Below are 22,667 nucleotides of genomic sequence, written 5' to 3'. Positions count from 1 at the left end.
TCTGTCTGTGGCCCATGTGGTTTCCAGCACCTCTCGTCCTGCCCCTCGCAAGGTCCGGTCCCTTTTGATCCAGTTTAGTTTGAAAGTTTGATCTTCTACTGGGCTTCGTTAAGGGGCTTCCCCACCTCCTCCCCCAAGTTGTAAATGCTGAGTGCTTCTTGGTGTTCAGGTGAACAAATTAGCCCAATTAGATGGGCAAATTAGTCATTTTTTCTTTCTGAAGTCCTGCCTTTCCAGATCACATTTACAGCTCTCTGACCAGCAGTTTAATGGACACCCGCATGTGGCCTTTGTTGAGGAGTAAACTGTCTTATGCAATGCCCGGTTAGAAATAGCCTTAGGGGAAAAACGTAAAAAAAAAAAAAAAAAGAAACAGCCTTAGAGATTTGCTCAGGACAGACTGGGAAAGTGGCCAGGTGATACCCCAGTCATCTGGGGCGAGCGTTTCCAAGCTCGCTCTTTTCTTTTAGGTGCTGGTGGGTGGGTGTTATAATCAAGTATAGCGGGACTAACTAAAACCCACTTTTAATTCCCAAGCCTCATTCTAGTAAAATATATTTCCTCTGCACCTTATCCTCTACCACGGCATACTCTCTACAAGAGCTGCTAGCAGGCACCCAAAGAGAAAGACTGTCTTGTACCTGAGTAAGCGGTGAAGAGCCAGCAAATGTGGACCTGCAGGGGGCTGGGGAGCTGTAGGCCTTAGGAAGCGCTGAAGGGACTGTGGCACCCTTCCTAGCGAATAGAGACACAGACTTACGGGAACTCCACAGGGCTCAGCTTCCTCCCCCTCAGGCACTACAGGATTGCAGGAGATAAAGCATGGAGCTCACAGAAACATAGTAGGCACTCAGTAAACGAGAAGTCCCCTCCTTCCCAGACCCTTTCAACTTTCCGCCTCAGATGATGGCGTCCTTGGCTGCTGGCTCAGCTGCTCTTCAAACAGTCTTATTAATGCCTATTAAAATGAAACCCAATAAAAGTGCCAATATTTGGTGTTGAAATAATTGACGTCGCAGAGTGAGCCTATGAAGCTCCTAGGCAAGCCCCTGGTGCAATTTAGCCTCACACCTGGGGGATGAATTTCACAACTGTAATTGCTACTATATAATTCTTATTAATGTTGTGCTATAATTCCTATTTATTCCACAGGGCTTGTAAATGCATTAGGACTTGTCAACATATTATTTTACACTGTTTATGATCTGTAGAATTATGTCCTTCGGGGTTGTATTGTGCACAAGTGAAAAGTCAGTGGCTTTGGGCCTCCCTCATTAGAGGGGTAGAATGGGGCACGGTTGAAGTGGTTCTCCATCCCGGCTGTCCTGGAGCCAGAAAAGCCACTTCTGAATTCAGTTCCAGGCAAGGTCCCTTTCATCTTTAGGAAAATAAAAGGATCCATCTTCATTCTGAGTGGCCATTCAACAAGTCAGGTCTGCTGGGAAATGTGTATTCAGAAGGCAGGCGAGATAGGTGGGAAAGGAATGTGTTCTCTACCAGAAGCCAGACCTGCACCTTGGAACTCTTGGCATTTCTGCCCTCCTTGCTCCCCAGCTTGGGGCCGCCACCTGTCAGTTCCATAATAGCCTCTATGCATGTGTCCCCTCTTAAGGGCAGGTCTATAACAGCCGTTACAGGATAAAGATCCAACACATCCTTAAGGGCAGATCCCTAAAATGCATGAAGCTCAGTTCCCTCCCAGAGCTGTTCAGTTTTCTAGACTAGGAAAGCAGAAAACCAAGGGATGGAGTTCTACCCTTCAGCATGTCAGGATCAGGTGTGTATGTTACTGAGAAGGGTTTGTCATTGTTGACTATTTGTGCTTGGACCTGTGAAATGACCAGTGCCTCCTTCCTCAATCTCAAAGGGCCGAGGAACTTTCTATGCTCCTCCATACTATTTCCTGTGTCTCTCTATATGTTGGGTCCTCTAAAACCCCCATGGCTAATTTTAGTTAGCTAGTAGCTAGCTCTGCCAATATCAAGGTAAACTTTATTGGCAGTCTCTAGAGTGTCAGAGTGCAATGAAAATATCCCGTAACATTTCTCCATTTCTGTCTAAATAAAAAGGGGAGGTTTTAACTCTAACACAGTAAGACTATAAACAATAAGAACAATTATCAAGTAAGAATTACATTGACAATGTCCAGTCTATTTGCATTTACAAATCCATAAAAAATGCTCCATTATCTATCCTATCTTGGTGAGTCCAAAGTTTTGTACCTAATTCACTTTCTATCCTAACTTGTATTACCAACTCAAAATATTTTAGACCTCAAAACATTCTTTTTTTTTATACAAATGAAATATCACTATAACTACCAATTAACTTCTTTACTTAATATAAAGTGTTTTGTTGTAGTTTTTAAAAATAATTTATTTTAACTTTATTTTATATGCATTGGTATAAAGATGTCAGCTCCCAGGGAGCTAAAGCTACAGGCAGTTGTGAGCTGCTATGTGGGTACTGGGAATTGAACCTGGATCCTCTGGAAGAACAGCCAGTGCTCTTAACCGTTGAGCCATCTCTCCAGCCCTCAAAACATTTTCTTAAATAATTTAATCACTATGTCTCTCAACCTTATACACTTTATACCTCTTTTGTGCGTTTCTTTTATGAATTTGGTAAATAAGTAAACTGTAAAACTATAATTATTTATTCTTCAACACCACCAGAGGCCCAAGAAGGATAAAATATTACCTGAGTAAACAGGAAGTACAAAGCAAACAACTTCCAAAAGTATAGAAATGACAGAAACATCTGGCTGCCTGGACAGTCACCAAAGTTTCCTCTGTAACATTGGGGCATCCATGTTCAGTCTATAGGCCTAGACTATCTGACAGACATTTGTGTAAAGCAGGATTTTTATTTGAAGGACTGTCCAACCTTGTCTTGGCAAAGTTTGGCAGTAACCTTCTTTTGTGTCCTGCTTGTCCAATTTGGACAGCATACTATCAGCAGTTGAGGCAAGGGCAGCTTCTCTTAGATGCCCATCATCTTTTTTTGAAGTAGACTGGTGATGCCAGAAGCAGATGTGTCTCACTGTCATGAAAAACCTTACGTTATTAAAACACTTTAAATGCTATAATCTATAAATCTCTGAAGTGTTTGAAGATCATCTGTATATATATATATCTGTTTGACTTCAAACACATACCTAATATGGCCACAAACTTGATTGTTAGATGATTAACTACCTAACCTGTATGTATGTATGTATGGTTTTTCAAGGCAGGATTTCTCTGTAGCTTTGAAACTTGTCCTGGAACTCACTCTGTAGACCAGGCAGGCCTCAAACTCACAAAGATCAGCCTGTCTCTGCCTCACAAGTGCTGGGATTAAAGGCATGTGCCACCATTGCCTGCCTTAAGGTATATTTCTTAATTATCTGAAATAGTTTGTAATAATAACTTTCAAGAATTATAAATTTACATTAGATTGTTAAATGGGCTGCATAGATACATACCTTAAAGAAGAGTAGAAAGATATATACAGTATAACAAAAATAACCTTAAATTTATATCAAAATACAAAAATCCATACTAATGTAAAATATTTAAGACTAGTAGTTGCATTTTTAGTTTAAAAATAATTTCAATAATCTACTCTTTTATCCTATCATTTCTGTATACCCTCTTTTCAGAAAGAGATCCTTGAATCCAACCTCCTTTGTTTAGTTTTTTTTCTGACCCAGTCCAGTAACAACTTGCAACTAACCCCCACTAAACATAAGAAACATCGATAACCCACAGAATGACCAAAAAAAAAAAAAAAAAAAAACACCCACCACCCCACCTCTTGGGAATGTGGACTTCATGTTCTCTAGACTTCTTCCTGTTGTCTGGGGACAACAGCATCTTTAGGGGACCCTGAGAAAACTGAGATAATGGTCAAGTTTTAGGAGAACTAGCTGTATTCTTTTTTGTTTAGTCTCTATGTGGTGGCAAAGTGTAGGGCTTATCTGAAGTCTTGGCTGGAGCAGTCTGTGAGGCTGAACCATCTCAGCAGCTTTGAAGTTGTTCTGGATGCAGAATTTTGAGGAAAACAGAGGCATTGTGAGAGGCTGGATCAGCTAGGCTACTTGTCTTCATTGGTGTCTGGTCTTTTTGTTCTGAAAACACACAAACCTTTAAAGGTAACCTACGTATCTGTATTAACACAAGTATGGTGTGTTCAAATCAGTATAATAAAAAGCTGAATGGCCAATAGCTAGGCAGCAAGTATAGGCAGGACTTCTGGGCAGAGAGAGAACTCTGGGAAAAAGAAAGGCAGAGTTGCCATCAAGATGCAGGATGGGAGGAAGAGATAACAAGCCACACAGCAGAACATAGATTAAATAATGTGGGTTAAGTTATAAGAACTAGTTAGGAATAAGCCTAAGCTAAGGCTGAGCTTTCCTAACTAGTCATACGTCTCCATGTGGTTATTTGTGAGCTGGCGGCCCAAAGAAAAATCCAGCTCCATTGTCCTCCTGTCCTGCAGTTGAGGCAGATTGTGGGGAGGAGACAGCTTCTGACAGCCCTTGCACGTTTCTTCTGCTCCACAGGCAGCGAGTATGACGAGGAGGAGGTGGACTATGAGGAGTCAGACAGCGATGAGTCCTGGACCACAGAGAGTGCCATCAGCTCCGAAGCAATCCTCAGCTCCATGTGCATGAATGGAGGGGAAGAAAAGCCTTTTGCCTGCCCAGTTCCCGGATGTAAAAAGCGCTACAAGGTAAAGGAAAGACCTCTTCACTTGGTGTAAGTGCCTGGCAGGGGATCATGTGTGGACCAGCTGCCCCTTCACAGTTCTAGAGAGTCTGCCAGTGGGCCAGGCATAGACACCACCTCTCCTGTGCCCAGTGCCCTCTGCTGAACACTGGCTGCCATTCTGGTTGATTGGCAGGGCTCTTTTGACTTGTGTGGGAGATTAAAGTCAAAGAGATTTTGTGTAGGTAGCCTCTGGTTTCGATCCTCTTCTTAGAGCCTGTCTGAAAGTCCGATGCAGGGGCTGGAGTGTGCGGGGTAGAGATTGGGGCTTAGCATGCAGGAGGAACTACTCTCCTTCCAGCGCCATGGCAACAGGGCATGGACTGGGGCAGCCTACTTATTGCCAAACTCTTCTGTCAGCGGACAGATTTCCAGGTGGCCAGGGCTGTAAAAGCCCTAGGCTGTTTACAGGGCCTTCTGGAAAACAGGGCAGGGTGTTTGCCTTCCAGCTGGGCAATTCTCGCTCCCCTCCCCCTCCCCATAAAAGATCAGGGACGAAAATGCTTTGATTCCCTCCCTTCAGCTTCTGCCCTGTCTGCCTGCTGGGTCCCAACAGTCCTAGCACTAGGTGACTTGGGTAGCTGGTGCTAACTCTCCTACCGAGAAAACTAGGGACAAACCACTAAAGAAATCAACAAGGCAAAAGAGCTGCAGGAAGTTCCCACAGGTGTTAGCAGCTCTTTAAAGTTAGCTGTGGCAGAAATGGAACACTCCCCAGCATGCCTGGTAGACTCGACAGCACACTAACTCACCCGTCTGTACACACTGTTTCTAAAGGCTTGAAAACTGGTAGCATGAGCTCTTCTCATACCGCCCCTTAAATACCTGAACTCAGCAGAACAATTCATTCTCAGTAGTTTAAGCTCTGCCATTGGAGAAGCAGGAACCAGGAGGGCATCACAAAGGCAAGGGGCCACTCACTCACCTGAGCACTGTTGGTCCAGATGGCCTTCGTTAACAAACACCCAAGCCCTAGGACAGAGATGGGAGTCCTCTGGACTCCTGAAGGGCCGCCCAGGCCAGGGCAGGGCACATCACAGAGCACGCGTGTGCAGATTCTCTAGCAAAGCTTAGAGGCACAGAGGAAAGGGGGCCTCCAACAGTCATAGCACAGTACCCTAAAGGGCAAAGGGAGGTTGGGGAACCCCAGAGGGCAGCTCTCTCTGCAGAGAGGGTTTTCCTGTTTCACAGGCACAGCCAGACAGGGGATGGCATGGTTGTCCTGCCCATGCTGGACCCATTCTCACGACATCAGCTGCCCCTCTTCTCGCTGCCCCGTCTCCAGAGTCTGCAAACCGCGTAAGCAGAGCCTTGCGCATCGAACTTGCACTGAGGGACCACAGAAAATGAGGAGGAAATACACGCTGGTCCTTGTTCATAATCCGTACCCCAGGCATTTCTTCTTCTTTTTAGGTTCCCCGCAGTTTCTTCCTGTAGTTATCTACGCCTGGGTTGACAGGGGCCCTGAATGTTCTTTCCTTTTACGGTCAAGGGCACACTCAGAGAAGCTCTGTTGCAGGGCCTGACAGCTTTGGGTACCATTAACGGACAGCTGACCCAGGTCGGATTGGAGGCTAGCATGCCTGTGAGAGAAGTGTTTCCCTTTCTGAGCCAGAATGTCAAGTGACAATTCACCAGAGAGGAGACACCGGCCCCTCCTCCCAACGAGATGCTGAGCTCCCCTTCTGGCTGTAGCACAGCGGAGCTGTTGTGCTCAAATTCTTCATCTTCACTGTGTGCTTATCGGCACTGGTGCTGGCAAGAGGGCAGCAACCTTCCAGTGTGCCCTGGAGTCAGGCAGAACCCACAAGGCTTATTTATTCCCAAGAGCAGACTTTAATTTCACACTGCAATCAGCGAGAGTTTCTGACAGGTGTCCTCCTCCTGGACACTGCTCAGGTGTAGCTCTCCTCCCTCCATCTAAGCTCCTAGACTTCACATGAAAGGTCCCTTAACAGGATGGCCTGGTGCTTGCATCTACCTTCACCTAGGGTGCTCCCTCCAGAACTTTCTAGAGGATCGAAAATACCTCCCACCCCAGTAACTGTAATAGGATAGGCTAAAGGCGAACCGCAAACATAAGCTTATTAACATGTTTCACACATGTGCAAGGAATGAGTAAGCAGTTGTTGCTGAGTATTTGTTACACAGTGTGAATGTGTGTCACTGTGACTGGTTTAATGAAGAGCTGAATGGCCAATAGGTTGGCAGGAGAGGATAGGCGGGACTTCCAGCAGAGAGAGGACTCGGGATGAATCTAGGCTTCCATGAGATGCCAGGGAGACACTGAAGAGAAAGCAGGATGCAGAGGGAGAGAAGAAAGCTTTCAGCCCCGCAGTCTTGACAGAGACAGGCTCTGTGGATTTTCTGGGCCCTCATACTTCCTTATCTCAGGCTCCCATGCTCACTCTAGATTGGTCTCTCACTCACTTCCCTCAGTGCCCTGAAAGTACCAACTACTACAGCCCTCGGAGGCACCCAGCATGGGCCCCAGCTGTGGCAAATTACCTCAGAACTAAGATCAAACAGGACGAAAGGCCCAGTTCAGCATCTGCCTCGGGCCTCCTAGGGACTAGATGTTTTGGAACAGCCTGTAATTTTTTGTACTGACCAACCTTGTCTGATAAGGACTGAAGATCTCAATGGTAAAATCCAAATTCCCCCCAAACCTAAGCCCTTTCCTAGTTAGCCCAGGGTCAAGACTATTAGGAGTCTCAGCCCTTAACAGTAGGAAGAAGTGCCAAAGCCGTCAGCTGTGTGTTTGAACTGAGCAGTACCTAAAGAAACAAGGAAATGCAGACTAGACAACTGCCAAACCTGACTCCCTTCCAGTTCCTGAAGGCAGGTCATTCTCCGTGTGTGACTTCCTCACCTAACGTGCGACTTGTTCATGCAGCAGCAGCAAGCATCCAGTGTTAACTTTAGAAATTGGTATGTATGAACTTTCTAGCCCTTTCGAAATTTAGCCCCCTCATCTCTGTTCAGAGTCCAGAGGATCTGAGCATCTTGTCAGTATTTCTGAGAACAAAATGGCATCACAAATTTGAGTGACTGGTAGCGACTCTTCTCTCCTTGTCATTTATATTGCTTACATATGAATGACCAGGTGGAGGAAATCTTTCCAAGAACCTGGAGCTGGGGCTGGAGACCACACAGCAATTAAGAGTACTTCCTGTTCTTGAAGACCTGAGGTTCCTGGTGCCCACACCAGGCAGCTCACAAGTACCTGGGACTCCGTGTGGCATAAACGAACACATACAATAAAAATAGAACACAAAAACAAAACAGAATCAGGGCTAGAGGTGATGGATGGCTCAGTGAGTGAGGGCCTTGTGTTTGTATCTTAGCACCCATCCCACGGGCACAGCCAGGAAAGAGCAACTGCTGATGCGTGCCAGTTGCCGTCCTAGCTCCAGGTTGAAACTTTAAGGAAGCAAGGCAGAGACTGGTAATGCAGGGCGGTCCTAGACCTGGCCTCTGCGTCCACACAGGCATACATGCATACACACCTACTATGTGAGGCTTCCCACTGGCACCTGGGTGATCACAGCAGCTAGGGTACAAGCCATCATCTTCAAGCTGCCCAAGAAATAGCATGCTCCCAAATGTGTAGTCCCAAAGCCTGCTGGATTCATGTCCCACCCCTGCTGAAGCATGTTTGGGTTCATGGGGGCAAGCTTTGTATGTCTTCCTTCAAATCTTCCCTGGCCTAACTAGGTATAAAAACCCAAGCCCAGATGGAGTTACCTAAGCCACAATGTGGCTGCAGTTACTCTGCCTTTTACTTCTTCTACCGTAACAAGGTCTGAGTGGTAGTGGGCATAGGGAATCTTGTGTGTGTTTAACCCACTGTGCTGACAAGTTTAGCTCAACTTGACACAGGCGACAGTCATCTGAGAGGAGGGAGCCTCAATTGAGAAAATGCCTCCAGAACATCTAGCTGTGGGCCAGGATGTAGGGCAATTTCTTAGAGACGATGGGGGAGAGCCCAGCCCCTGGGCTGGTAGTCCTGGGTTCTATAGAAAAACAGGCTGAACAAGCCAGTAAGTAGCACCCTTTCATGGGCTCTGCATCAGCTCCTGCGTCCAGGTTCCTGCCCTCACTACTTTTGGTGATGAGCTGTTAAACAGAACTAAGAATAAATAAACCCTTTCCTTCCCCAAGCTGCTTTCAGTCATGGTGTTTCATCATACATTAGTAACCCTAAGACACCACCTTCCAACACGGCCCATATAGAAAAGACACAAAATGTTTAGTGGCCCTTCTGATGGGGCCAAAGAGGGTATGTGACTCTAGGGACTGGGAGTTTTGGGCAGCTGTAAGCAGCCTCCTCATGTGGCTTCTGGAACATTCTGCTAATCTGAATATCTGGATTCTTATCATCTGTTGCTAAAAATCCAGACATTTTGTCAGTCATGGGACTAACTTTATATATAAATAATCTATAATTCAAAAGCACACTGTTTGCAGTGCAAATACATCAGTGAAGGTCACTACCAGGGACTCACAGCAGTGGGCAAGCAGGGCTAACTTTTGTCACATTCCTGGTAAGATGTGGCAGGGAACTCGCCACAGCTGTCTGACCGTAAACCATGAAGTTCCCAAATAAAAGACTTAGACATCTTACGTTTGATCTGCCCTAACTTGTTTTTTGTTGTGTTCTTTAGAAAGGTATTTCATTGGTCATTCTGAAACATTCATACGATTTCCAATTAATTCTCTTCCAAGTAGCAAACTTTAGGACCTGACAAGCGAGGCTTTGAGAAACCAGGGGAAACCGCACCATTTCCTCACATAACTACTGTATACAACCCAGGCCTAACAGACACACAAAGGCCACCCTCTCTAGAGATGCCACCCAGTAGCTACTCTACTGGGGTTTGGGCCATGCCAAGGTTTGCCAGGTGTGACTCCTCATTGGGAACTTTTTTATCTTCTTCACAGAATGTGAATGGCATAAAGTACCACGCTAAGAATGGCCACCGAACGCAGATCCGCGTCCGCAAACCATTCAAATGTCGGTGTGGGAAGAGTTACAAGACCGCTCAGGGCCTGCGACACCACACAATCAACTTCCACCCCCCGGTGTCGGCAGAGATGATCAGGAAGATGCAGCAGTGACGTGCTGGTCAGAACTGTGCCAAGAAACCCTCACCAGCAGTCGCTGATTTTGAAAGCAGCCACCTTTTTCAGGGGACGCACTCAGCGACCCTTTAATGAGAAATAATTAAATGCATGCTTTAAACTTTTCTGTAATTTTGGAATGATGTCTCTTTGTAGAGTTGATGATTTTGTACATTTGCACATGTAATCATCACACCCATCTCCATTACTTCGATATAAGGTGCTAAATGAGAAAGCTCTAGGTTCCTCAGCACATTTTCCCCAAAACAAAATTAAGGGCATGTTGCAGTCACACTGCAGTGATTTTAACTGGGAGTGGAGGGGCTGGCACTGAGATGCTTTTCAAGATTGTAATGTGATTGAAGCTTTTCAACACATCAACTCACATAAAACCAAAATAATACCTTCATTATCAAACTGGTTACCATGCCTTACATAATGGAGTTAGTATTTGTGAGTAGGAAGACTTTAGGTAATGGAAATATAAATAAGAATGTTTAACATAATATGCTAAAAGTATTTTCATATTTAAATAACATGCATAAAAGGTGTGCTTTGTTTTGTTTTGTTTAATTATCATCTTGCCCTTTAAGAAGCTAAAACTCTTGCCCTTGAACTTACCAATCACTTTAGTGTTCTAAACGGCATCTTTGCGCAAGCCTCAGTTCACTCACTGATAGCACACTCACTGAGTGCCTGCTGGGTGCAAGAGACTGATTTATACTAATGTTACTATGGACCAAGATCCCAGGGTCTAAAATACTTTCCCTTGAAATCTGTTAAGAAACACTTTGGAAACTTAAGTGCAAATTGTGTGTGTGTGAAACTCAGTTACAGCTTCATCAACGATGAGGTTCTCAAGCACTTTGTAGTTCTCTATTGCCAACAATTTTATGTTTATATGTTGCCAATTCTTGCAACTACTGCCCTAAGAGATCTGTGGGGCGCAAGCTGAAATAAAACGGAGACATGTCTGAAAGAGGAACATCGTCCTAAGACCCCTGGTGCCCCTGTTCGTGCTCAGTTTTGACTTCTTTTAAAGGCACTTTCCCATCACATTGTAGATGTCTGCATTTTCATTAGAAATGTCTGTTTAGCTTTAGAAAACATTTTGCCAGAATATGAAAATAAGCCTTACTGACAATTAAGTGCTTCTTGCAGCAGGTGGTCAACGGAGAGTGATATACAGCCCACTAGTGACCGATCTGGACCATTCCTCGAGTTTCTCTCACCGACAGTACCATCATGTGTTGAGTGTTCTTTTATCCCAAGTGCTATTCTTTAAACACAAGAGTTTACCGATTGCCTAGTATGCAATAAAAGTTGCTTTGACACAGGACTACACAGGACAAACTGGTGAAAAGCAAACTCAGATCCCCTAAAGAACTTTTCCCATCTGATGAAATCTCACACCCAGCTAGAAAATAGTGGTTCCTTGCTCAGCTTTCCACATTGTGAAATGACAATTCTGTTGAACAGATGGGGAAGCTGCATTCCCAAATGGTAAATCCCTCATGGAGGGGGATTTCCAAGTATTTATAAAGATGTTGCCCACCAAAAATGTCCTCAGCTCTGAAAAGTGGTCTTGGTCCTGATTATAGTGTTAGCCCACAGGCCGTTAAAGGGTGATCCAGAACTGAGAGTCAACTAGCTGGTGCAGAAGGCCCTGCTCGCTCCATACCTACCTACAACAGTTGACCAAAAAGTTTTAGGCCAGCAATTATTAGTTAGCTTTGCTCTTTCTAGTGTGAGACACTGCAGGCTGGATCAGTAGTTCAGCAGCCACAGTCATAAAAACAGTTGTCGTGCATGTTAACTCTTTCAGTGATAAACCAAACCGTTTCTACTTCTTCATTGTGACAGTATTACTCAGCAGGTAAGGATGGGGTATTTTGTTACACCGTGTATAGTGAATGTATTGTACCGTGTCTGTGAAAACTGTGCTTTAAATTATATTTTCATATGTTTTGTTGGGGACAGAGCACATTAAGTCTGAAAGAAACAAAAGTATTAGAATTGAAGGCAATTTACTCAAAATTTCTGTCAAGAAAAGCTGCTTAATAAATGTACATGAAATCACATTTAAAATAAACTGCCTCTGACCCAAAGTAAACCCGGCTCCTTACTTTAATCGGCTCCACTGTGAGACCTGAATCGAGTTTCCTGTGGGAGTTAAAACATCTGTCCAGTTCTCTTAGGCTCCTAACTGTTTTGCAAAATCTAGATGATATGTAAAGATTTTTGTCCCTTACGTTTTGCTTACTTTTCTGTAAATGATAATTTATCATAAGCTTGGGGCTAGAACTCTTTCCTGGAGGGTACTTTACTATTCAGACTACTGTCTGGTTAGCATGGGCCATACTAACGGCAAGAGAAACCCCCAGCGTGTGGACACGTGGAGGGCAGAAGTCATCATGCGTCATTCCTCAATCACTTCTCCACCTTGAAACACGCACGGTCTCTCACTGAACCTGAAGCTCAAAGACTTGTCTAGACTGGCTGAGCAGCAAGCCCCAAGAACCTCTAGTTACTGCTTCCCCAGCAGAGGGTTTACAAGCACAGTCTGGTTTTTCACAGAGTGCTGGGGACCAGAACTAAGCCCAGCAAGCACTTCAGTATGGAAGCCATCCCCACAGCCCCTTGCTAAGCATATTCTGCCCAAGTATTTTCTATAAAAAGCTTCCTGGGAAGCTAGGAGAAGGCATTGCTGTTACTGCCTCCCAGGACTGCCCAACACCTGGCATCTGAATGCTACATACTGGTTTTCCCCAGATTCAAATAGCTTTTCAAATAAAATAAATGTAAAAAATTAAAAGTATTTTAAAACATATACATATTACCTTTTCAAATGACTCAAATATACAAATTCTGCTACTACAAACACCAGCAACATGGCATATAACCAAGTTCTCACACAGCAGTCCAGAGACTACCAACTCTGAGTATTAACACCTTAAAAACCCAGTTTGCTCATAACAGGTCTCAATATTCTGGCAACTACTAAAGCAGCAAATGAAAAGTACTTTATTAACATTCCCATCATAAAAGAGAAGAGGACAGTTCAAAGTTAAGGCCCCAGCCAAAGACTCCAAGGCATCAGGTTAGTGAAAACCTAAGCAAACGTGACAGTGGTATGACAGCCCTCCAAGAGACGTCTTCTTTAATGCTGACAGGCACCGCACTGCAGAACTGCAACTAAGACACATCCGTCAGGTTAGGGCTGTAAACTTAATCACTTACTAGGGAATGTGATTTCCAATCTGTATTCTCATTAGAAAAACGTGAGAAAGACACCTATCCACAATCCACAGCCTGTCATTCTATGCCGCCATCTCCTGACAAGGTCACTTATGAGCAGCTGCTGTCTGCATATCTTAGCCATCCCCTCACTAGTTATAAACACAAAGTCAACAGTTTAAAATAACCATACACATTACATTTTCATTTTTAAAATTTATTTATTACCATAAAATTAGCAAAATATGCCTATATTAATCCCTAGAGCCAGTGTTTTTCATATTAAAAGAGGATCTCAAGTCTGTGACCTCATTCTACATGCAGTTCCATATCTAAGGAAGATTTATTGACTAAACTGCGAGATTTCTATATTCAAAGAATTATTTCACAGAACTGTTATGATCGATGCTTTTTATTACATAATAGTAGTCATGCTCAATCACCAACGTGAACAGAAACTTGTGTATCTTCTGATTGTGCTAAATAATCTACAACTATCACACATGTTTTCAGTTCAGTAAATGAAAATAATTCCTGTGTCCTTCTACATATGCTTTTTCTAACTGGGGGACAAATAGAAACACCTAAGAACTTTCTTAGAGCAGACAAGATTAACAGAAATCAAAACTGTATTTACTGTGATCAAAGCTGTACCCTGGCCCTAGCAACACCGACTCCAAAGCAGTTCTCAATCAGAAAGTGGAAGAGCATGAGAGTGACACCGTGGTCTCCTTAGTCTCAGGCTGAGTTGTGTTTTGTTTTAATTGCTAAATTGTACTAACTCATAGTGAAAGCTAGTCGAAGTTTAGGACATTCTGATCAAAATGGGTCTGAACATGCCTTTCAAACCCCTGCTGGTCATAGTCGGGAGGGAACTGCTCGCTGCACATCGGGCACACCTTCCAGTGACTTTCAACGTGTTCTTCAAATTTGCTCTGATCATAGTTGGGAGGGAACATTACCTCACAGAGGGGACACTTCTTGTGAACATCAAAGCTTTTAAAGAAAGAAGAAAAAGAAAGAATTAGGTATTTTCTAGTTGTAACAGCAATCTTAGTATACAACAAGTACTTTCGATAGTTGACAGTTGGACCAAACAACTTATCCTCAAAGTCTTTACCAGTTTAAACTTTTTCTGCTTCTAGATTCCTAGCTCTGTGTACAGCATCTGTCTTTTTACAAAGCCACCACTAAATCTGGTTTTACAACTGATTGACAGCCCCCAAACCTACTGAAGTCAGACACTATGTGAGATTCAGTCTACTGTGAAAAGCTTTCTCACTTTTTAACTAGAGTGTTTTAGTTTGGGCTTTTTTTTCCTTTTTTTTTTTTCCTTATTGGAAAAAAAGTCCTTGCTAAAATATTATTACTCAAGCTGCACAATTGGTTTGGGGCAATAAATAGGTCAATCTCATCAAATAATTCTATATTAATAACTGGATTACCACATACTATTCACAACCTCCTAACTTTAAAATTGAGTCATCATTAAATTTAAGTCTTAACTTTTGTCCAGTGGGTAAAACATAAACACACACCCAGCTATATTCAAGCTGAGGATTAGGCAGGACCACTCTAATGTTCTTCTGGTACCAATGAGGAATCTCAACTTGACTCTTAATTTTAACCTCTGGAGGGAAAGCTTCTGCGAGACAGGGGACCTGGTGAGTCAGTCCTATCAAAGCATGCTGGGCTCAATCACCTTCTGCTAAGCTGGCTTGAAACTTGGCATTGCATACATCAATAGCATTGTAACGCTTAGCAATCTTTGCAATTATCTGGGCCAACTGATGGAAGACTGTTGTAACCAGAAAGGCGATCATAAAGGAGTTGTGCAAATTCTTGGGCAATTACACAGGGCTTGGACAAAGTTTCCACATTAAGGCGGCAAGCTTCTTTCAAAAGATTATTCGTCTCTTAAACCTCAAGTGGGACCCAGGACCCAGTTTTTGGTGTATAGGTTATCTAGAGCCTTTGTCCATTCTCTTTCCAGTATGCTTCAGTTCTGCAGCTATTGAGGCTGAGCTACCAGTGGATCACAAAGGAGTCCTAACTGGAGAGCAGCTCTGTGCAACATTTAAGTATCCTTTCCCCCACTGGCACGATGGTGGCAATAGGTGTAATCGCACACAGGATGGTGTTGAAGGACTCAACAAGTTCTTTCTGCTGTTCCAATATTCTACTTACGGTGGAGTTCATATAGCTAATCTGTTTTCTGATCTCACCTATCTCACCTGCTAAGAAACTGGTTGGATTCTGTTAGTTTAGATAATCCTCGGTAGGCCTGGCAGAGGATTTGGATGCACTAAGATGTCTCCCTAGGTCAAAGACTTCATCTAAGGACAATTGTCCTGTCGTAAATTGTTCTGACACTTATAACTGAGTGAATTCGATCAGAGCCTGTCACAACCAGCCAGTTAATCCAATCCACTCTGTCCACTGGGATAGACTACTTTAAACTTACAAACTGTTTAAATTAAAATCTGACCTAGTATTCCTCCTTGTTTTTATTTTTTAACTCTAAGGATAAATGCAACTCATAATTTTCCATCAGTGTCTATTGGGTTTGTTAGGAGCTTGAGTGAGTAAGAGTGTGTGCTGCTCTTGCAGGAGCAGAGATTAGCACCCTCTCTGTATGGTTCACAACTACTTGGACCTCAGCTCCAGGGAACTTGATGCCCTTTTCTGGCCTCTGAACACCTGAACACACGTGAGCAAACCCACACACAGATCCGACAAACACAATTTAAAAGTGTCTATTTCCAAGTTTCTATGCCACTGGCTTGTCAAAGGATGACACAAAGCTAGATATTTTACCAGTTTTCTGATGCTGCACTCTGAGCACTGTATTTTTAACAAGTTTCCAGAAACTATTTTTTTCAGAGTCACTTATTTTACATAATTCTATGTAATTTTTCAAAGGAAAACACTTGCCTGGAATCAAAGCAAAAGCCTGCTCCATGACCACGTAAATGCTGACTGGCTGGATCAGGAGGAACAGGCATATTCTCATCTTCCTGGCACAAAACAAAGTAGGGCAACTTTTTGAGAAAAGTGAAACCAAATATAAATTCTTTTAAACCAAGTGAGTTCATAACGACACTTAAATTACCCAATTAAACTTTTAGCTCTTATTATTTAAACTTTTACACATACTCATTTTAAATATATTTAAATCAGAATACAACTTCTCAGGGGCCAGCACCATAACAGACCAGACGACTCATTCCCTTCACTCCCTCACTTGAAACAGCCAAATGGTATACTGTCAATGGTATACTGTCAATGGTATACTGTCAATGGTATACTGTCAATGGTATACTGTCAATGGTATACTGTAGGCTGAGTGACTCAGTCCATTAACATGTCCACTGCCTGCTTGGGAAACACTAGGAGGGAAAACAGGAAAAGCAGTTTCTATTCTCTAAGCAATAAATAAACTGGCAACAATCATATACATATTATTGTGCTTTAAAGGCAGAATTTTAAGGCTGGGCATGGCAGCACGTGACTGTCATTCTAGAATATGGGAGGCTGAGGAAGGAGGATCAGCTTGAGATAGACAGGACTGCATACCAAGATGGTCTGAAAAGTACCAGGGGAGGTCAGACATGGTGGCGCACAGCTTTAATCCCAGCCCTCAGGGAGCTCTAGGAGTTGAGGTTAGCCTGGTCTACATAGTGAATTCCCCACCAATCCAGGCTACAAAGTGAGCCTCTGTCTCAAATAATGAAGAAATATTGAACTCTGGGTATTATAATGAAAACAGCAACTTCTTATAAATAAGGAATCACCTATTTGGATGATAGCTTGAGCTAAGTATGCAAAGTCTTCAAAGCAACCAACTCATTAACATGCAAATTCAGATCTCCAGGGTATGTGTACTACCATAGTGAAGTTATTCTAAGACCACTTCCTGAATGAGCAGTTCACATACTGGAGCCTTCTAAAGAGTGTGCTTCCCAGAGAAGGACCCTAGATTCCGGTAAAAAACGTTGTTTATACATCTGTCTTTCATTTAAAAGATAGGAATTCAGAAAATGGCTGCTCCTTTTCATTATGCTTTCATGGCAGACAGACACGAGGTAGACTGGCATGAAAAGCAATAGGAGAATGGCCCTTTGATTTTGATTTAAGACAGGGCATTTAGGGCTGAATAGAGGGACTGGCCTTGAACTTGCAGCAATCCTCCCATTCCTGCCCCCAGTGCTAAGATTATAGGCACACACCATCAAAACATCGAGAGTGGCTTCTGCAAAATATTTAATTCTTAGTATATAAAAATTCAGTGTTGCTTTTTAATACTTTCTTCCTAATGAACTGAAATGTTAAGAGAAAATAGTTTTAAATGTTGTCTCTTTAAAAAGAACTAAAAACATGGAGAGGAAGCAGACAAGGTCTTCAAACAAACAACAATGTAGTCTATCCTACTTCATTCTCAAGTCCATGTCAATGACAATGACAGAGTGGATTGGGAAGGAAAGTTATTAAGGCAGACACTTAATAGAACTGGAGTGGAGGGCTAAAAGCACAATTAAGAACTCAAAAATTTTTAATGTATTTCAGCATTTGTCACAGGGCTTTTTTATTTTAAGATTTATTTGTTATAAATACAATGTTCTATTTGCATATACGCCTGCAGGCCGGAAGAGAGCACCAGATCTCCTTACAGGTGGTTGTGAGTCACCGTGTGGTTGTTGGGAATTGAACTCAGGAACTCTGGAGGAGCAGTCAGTGCTTATAACCTTTGTGCCATCTCTCCAGCCCCATCACACAGGCTTTTAACATAGAAGAATGAGATGCCATTCATATTAATTTCTAAAATAATAAACTTGAGTCAAGTTATATTAGAAACTGAAGAAGACTGAGAACCATTTGTTTTAAAAGAATCCTGGAACTGTTAAGATGGTGTGGAGGTCTGAATGAGAATGGTCTCACCAGCTCGTATCTCGAGTGCTTGGTGGCAGCTGGTGGAAATGTTTTTGGAGATTAGGAGGTGTGTCACTGGGGGTGGACTTTAAGGCTCCTTCTGCCTTGTTTCTTTCTGTCTTTCTGTCTCAACATGTAAGCTCTCAGCTACTAATCTAGTCCATGCCTCTTGTCATGATGGTAGGGCCTCAACTCACCCTCAGAAACTGTAAGCAAGCTCCCAATTAAATGCATTCATTTATAAACTGCATTTTTCATAGCATGTCTTCACAGCAATAGAACAGTAACCAATGAAGAAGAACACTGCTGCTTTGGCATAAGACCTGAGTTCAGTTCCCAGCACCCCTAGTGGCTCACAACTGCCTGCAACTCCAGTTCCAGGGGGATCCAATGCCCAATTCTGGCCTCTGCTGGCAGCAGGCACATGTGTGGGACACAGACATACATGCAGGCAAACACTCCTATACAGAAAATACAAATAAATAAATCTAAAATAAGTATATAAAATATTCAGATGGTGAAATGATATCCAGCAATAGAGTAAGGAAGCACACTTTCCTTGCTAAGCATCATGCATGCTAAAACAGGATGACTTTAAAACATGCTGGGTAATCCAAAAGACCAAATATGATATGGCTCTATTTTTATACCTGAACGTCTAGACTAGAAAGTTTACAAGGGAGCAGATAAAGGGATTCCTGGGGGTAGAGAAATAGTTGACAGGTAAAAGACACAAGGGTTTCTTTCTTTTGTAGTGGCAAAAAGTGTTTCCAAATTGACTTTGTGATGCCTGCACAACTCTGACTGCTGAGAACCAAAGCTACATACTTTATGTGGCAAACTGTAGAATATGTAAATGACATTTCAATAAAGCTATTACTCAGTACTACTATTCTAAGGTAACCCAAATTTTAAACAGAACAGTGTGTGTGTGTGTGTGTGTGTGTGTGTAAAGTGAAAAAGGAAAGGGAAGGAAGTTTATCTCTGCCTAATGAAGAGAACGAAAATCCAGAAAGGAACCTCCCATTGTACCCTTTCTGGCTACTTAGTAAAAATGAATTGAATGCCACTGAATGTCACTTTTGTAAACACACTAGAACAAAGACTTTTATTGTGATGACAATTTAAAGAGAAACCTCAAGCAATGCACTGTGTCAAATGGGGAGCAGCCCTGATTCTCTCAAGTTGTGATTTTCAGTAATTCTGGAGTCACAAGACTCTTTAAGAACTATACTTCTAACAATAAATGCTAACTAAAACTGTGACAGAAAAATGTTTAGCAACACAAACTATCTTCACGCAGGGAGGATCGGTCATTATAAAGGACTCATATGGGAAACTGCAATAAAACAATTTTATTACTAGAAGTAAGAATGAAGAAGTGGGAAATAAATGCATGTCAAGAGAGGGAAATATCTAGTCTTGAACGGCAGGATTAGAACTTTGGATCGCTGCACCTGAAACTCAATGGACTGCACATCACCTGATTCTCAGGCTCCCTGAAGGCAGGAAATCTCCACTTCAACAGTCCTGGAAGAGGTACTAATGCGTATATGTACGAGTCACATTTATAGAGTAGCAAAGACCACACAAAGTAGATCTTGGTTCCAAAAACTGCTTATACAGGTGCCAAAGGTGATGTGGGATTCCCCTCTGTAATGCTGTCAATACCACTGGTTAATAAAGAAGCTACTTTGGGCCTACTGCAGGGCAGAATAGGGCAAGGAGGGAATTCCAAGCAGATAGAGAGAGTAGGCAGAGTCAGAGAGACGCCATGTAGCCACCCAAGGAGACAGACACCCTGGAACCTTACCAGTAAAATCACAAGCCTTGTGGTAAAATACAAAATAACAGAAATTGGTTAATTTAAGATGTAAGAGCTAGCTAGAAATACACTTAAGCTATTGGCCAAACAGTATTGTGAATAATATAGTTTCTGTGTGATTATTTCGGGTCTGGGTGGCTGGGAACGAACAAACAGCCTCCACCAGCACAAGGGTAACATAGAAATTCGTAGATTCCATGGGATTTAATTTTGAGTAAGTATCAAATTATGTAGAAATACCCTGTATTTGTCAGATACCATGTGATGTAGCAATGCAATGTGCTGCTCAGGTTCAAGTCTGGATAGTGTCAACACTCCTTTCCACACACCCTAGCTATTTCTTTATTAAAGATTTATTTTATGTATGCTGGTGCTGTCTCTGCATGTACACTGCACCCCAGAAGAGGGTATCGCACCTCACCACAGATGGCTGTGAGCCACCATGTGGGTGCTGGGAATTGAACTCAGAACCTCTGGAAGCGCAGCCAGTGCTCTTAACCTGTGAGCCATCTCTCCAGCACCCACACTCTAGCTTTAGAAGCCGAGTCTTTGGCATTGCTGTGACATAAATCAAGTGCTATGTAAAAGCAAACATGAAGTGGGAAATTAGCTTGTTCGATGTGATCCCAAAGCTCAAGAAGCAATGCTTTGGTCAACAGTCACACATCCTGTAGGTAACTAAGATATTTAAAAATAAACAGAACATTTTAACTAAGATATACTATGTTGAATGGCTACTAAATATATTAGGACATAAATACTCACTAGGTATGTCTTTTGGCCTAGGAAAGTGTTCAGGGTGCTATGACCTGAGAGGTACAGAGCCTCTGGTGTAGCCAGAGCTTTCACAGGTGACCTGCATAGGCTCCTACCCTACTTCCACTTTCCTGGTGGTGTGAATCAGAACTATGGGTAGCTAGCTCAGCTGCTTCCACGACTGACTAGCCGTGCTGACAACCACTCTTAGAGCTACTGTGAAAACACGAGTATCACATACACAGGCTCTGCAGGCAACAGCTAGAGAAACACTCAGTGCCACCACCAGTGTCACTACAACTGCTGCAATGAGGCTTAGACATGGTTCTGAAAGCCTGCAGTTTCCGGTACAAGAGAGGAAGAAGCAGCTGGTGAGGCAAAGGATAGGCTAGAGAGTAGGACATCCAACTCTGACTCCAACGTACCCACTGGGGCACTGTGGACTATATTAGCCCCTCCTACAGAAAAATTCGCTTTCCATATTCTTACATATTTTACATAATAAAACCCCTCATTTGCAAGTGGTTTTGGTGTTAAAATGACAAGAATTTTAGAAATTTTAGATGTATATAAAACATCCCTTCTAATACATAAAATCTTCTGTTTACAAAACACAAATACTCCAGGCACACATAGTAAGAACCTTCTATGTCATTCCCAGATCTAAGGCCCTAGGGCACATGAGCCCAAGATGCTAACACTGCTTCTCATGGGTTTGCAAGCGGGCAAAGCACACAGACCAGAAAGAACATTCTGCTAATTAAACGGAAGCCAATGATTATGAAAGAAAAAGACTTGTCACATGTAACATCTGTGCCAAGAATGATCAGATTAAATATGCAAAATGTAAGGTAAAGTTGTAAAAAAGCAGTAAGATGATACTCAAGACCTTAAGTAGGCTACACAAGTTCTGACAGTTTTCCTAATTATTCCCAGTAATAGACACAGGAGGCCAAAAGGCAGGAGAGAGAAATACATTTTTCTCCATTATGAGTCTTGAACAGTAGGTCTAAAATCATGCCTGTCTGAACACTGATCAGTTTCTGCAAAGGTTAATAGCAATTAAATGCAGCAAACTATATTAAATGAGAAACAGGTCATGATACCACTGTACTTGCAAAGAGCACGATAAAACCGTTTCCTTGAAATTTATCTTAATGCCCGGGAAAGAGCTGCTATGAAATAAAGGAGTCCCACCCCTACCCCCCAAAAGGGCTGATCTAAGGAATCTATTCACTAAATGATGAAAAAAAAAAAACCCTTAAAAATCATCTTTTAGCCAGGCATGGTGGTGCATGCCTAGAATCCCAGCACTCAGATGCAGAAGCAGGTGGGTCTCTGTGAGTTCAAGGCCAGCCTGGTATGCAAATCGAGTTCCAAGACAGCCAATGCTGTTACACAGAGAAAAACTACCTCAAAAAAACGGAAAGAAAAAAAAAAATCTTTTAGCCAGGCATGGTGTTACATACCTTTACCCAAAATTGGGAAGAGGCAGGAGAATTTCTGTGAGTTGGGAGTCCAACCTGGTTTACATTGTGAGTTCTATAACAGCCAGGGCTATGTAAAGAGACCCTGTCTCCAAAAAATAAATAAATAAAATAAAAAATAAAAAGTGATATACCATATAATCTAATTTAATTATCATATTTCTTCATTGCTGTCAGAATAAGAAATGCCACAAAAATATTAAAGATGTCTAAGAAGGGAATGTTTCAAAAACAAAACAAAACCAAAACTATTATATGAACTATATGATAAAGATAACAAAATTTACCTTAAAATTTACAGGCTATAAATATTAAACTAAAATGTAGTACTAGGTTTTGCATATTATCTTTACATCTTAACACTTTGTTTCTTCTAGGCCGGCAGAGCCACAAACAAAAGATTGTAGAAAGTTACTTAGGAAGTAATAATTAGGATTAAACTGATAATTGACATCCTAATCAACCTCTGAACTTTAGAATAAAGTGTTAAATCTGAAAATATGCACACACACACAAGTTGGCTTTTCAAATGAAGATTATTCAAAAAAGGGAAGGAAG

At 42.4% G+C, this 22,667-nt stretch overlaps 2 protein-coding genes across 4 annotated transcripts in view; one reads left to right on the top strand and one right to left on the bottom strand.

Annotated features, from left to right (window-relative positions):
- Positions 1–11,988, top strand: part of Jazf1 (JAZF zinc finger 1) — a 306,547-nt gene extending 294,559 nt beyond the window's left edge. For both annotated transcript variants that reach the window (XM_050155439.1, XM_050155440.1), the window contains exons 4-5: positions 4,547–4,716; positions 9,696–11,988. In XM_050155439.1, coding sequence (XP_050011396.1) covers positions 4,547–4,716; positions 9,696–9,872 — 347 coding nt within the window. In that variant the 3' untranslated portion in view covers positions 9,873–11,988. The remainder of the gene's footprint in view (positions 1–4,546; positions 4,717–9,695) is intronic.
- A 1,325-nt stretch (positions 11,989–13,313) lies between these two features.
- Tax1bp1 (Tax1 binding protein 1) overlaps positions 13,314–22,667 on the bottom strand; it is a 62,305-nt gene continuing 52,951 nt past the window's right edge. For both annotated transcript variants that reach the window (XM_050155437.1, XM_050155438.1), the window contains 2 exons: positions 16,047–16,129; positions 13,314–14,108 (listed from right to left, as the gene is read on the bottom strand). In XM_050155437.1, the coding sequence (XP_050011394.1) occupies positions 13,907–14,108; positions 16,047–16,129 (285 nt within the window). In that variant the 3' untranslated portion in view covers positions 13,314–13,906. The remainder of the gene's footprint in view (positions 14,109–16,046; positions 16,130–22,667) is intronic.

This window comes from Alexandromys fortis, unplaced genomic scaffold (assembly GCF_014885135.2).
Source record: "Alexandromys fortis isolate MF-2015 unplaced genomic scaffold, M_Fortis_MF-2015_v1.1 scaffold_93, whole genome shotgun sequence".
NCBI lineage: Eukaryota > Metazoa > Chordata > Mammalia > Rodentia > Cricetidae > Alexandromys > Alexandromys fortis.
This window is presented reverse-complemented; position numbering and strand designations above follow the sequence as displayed.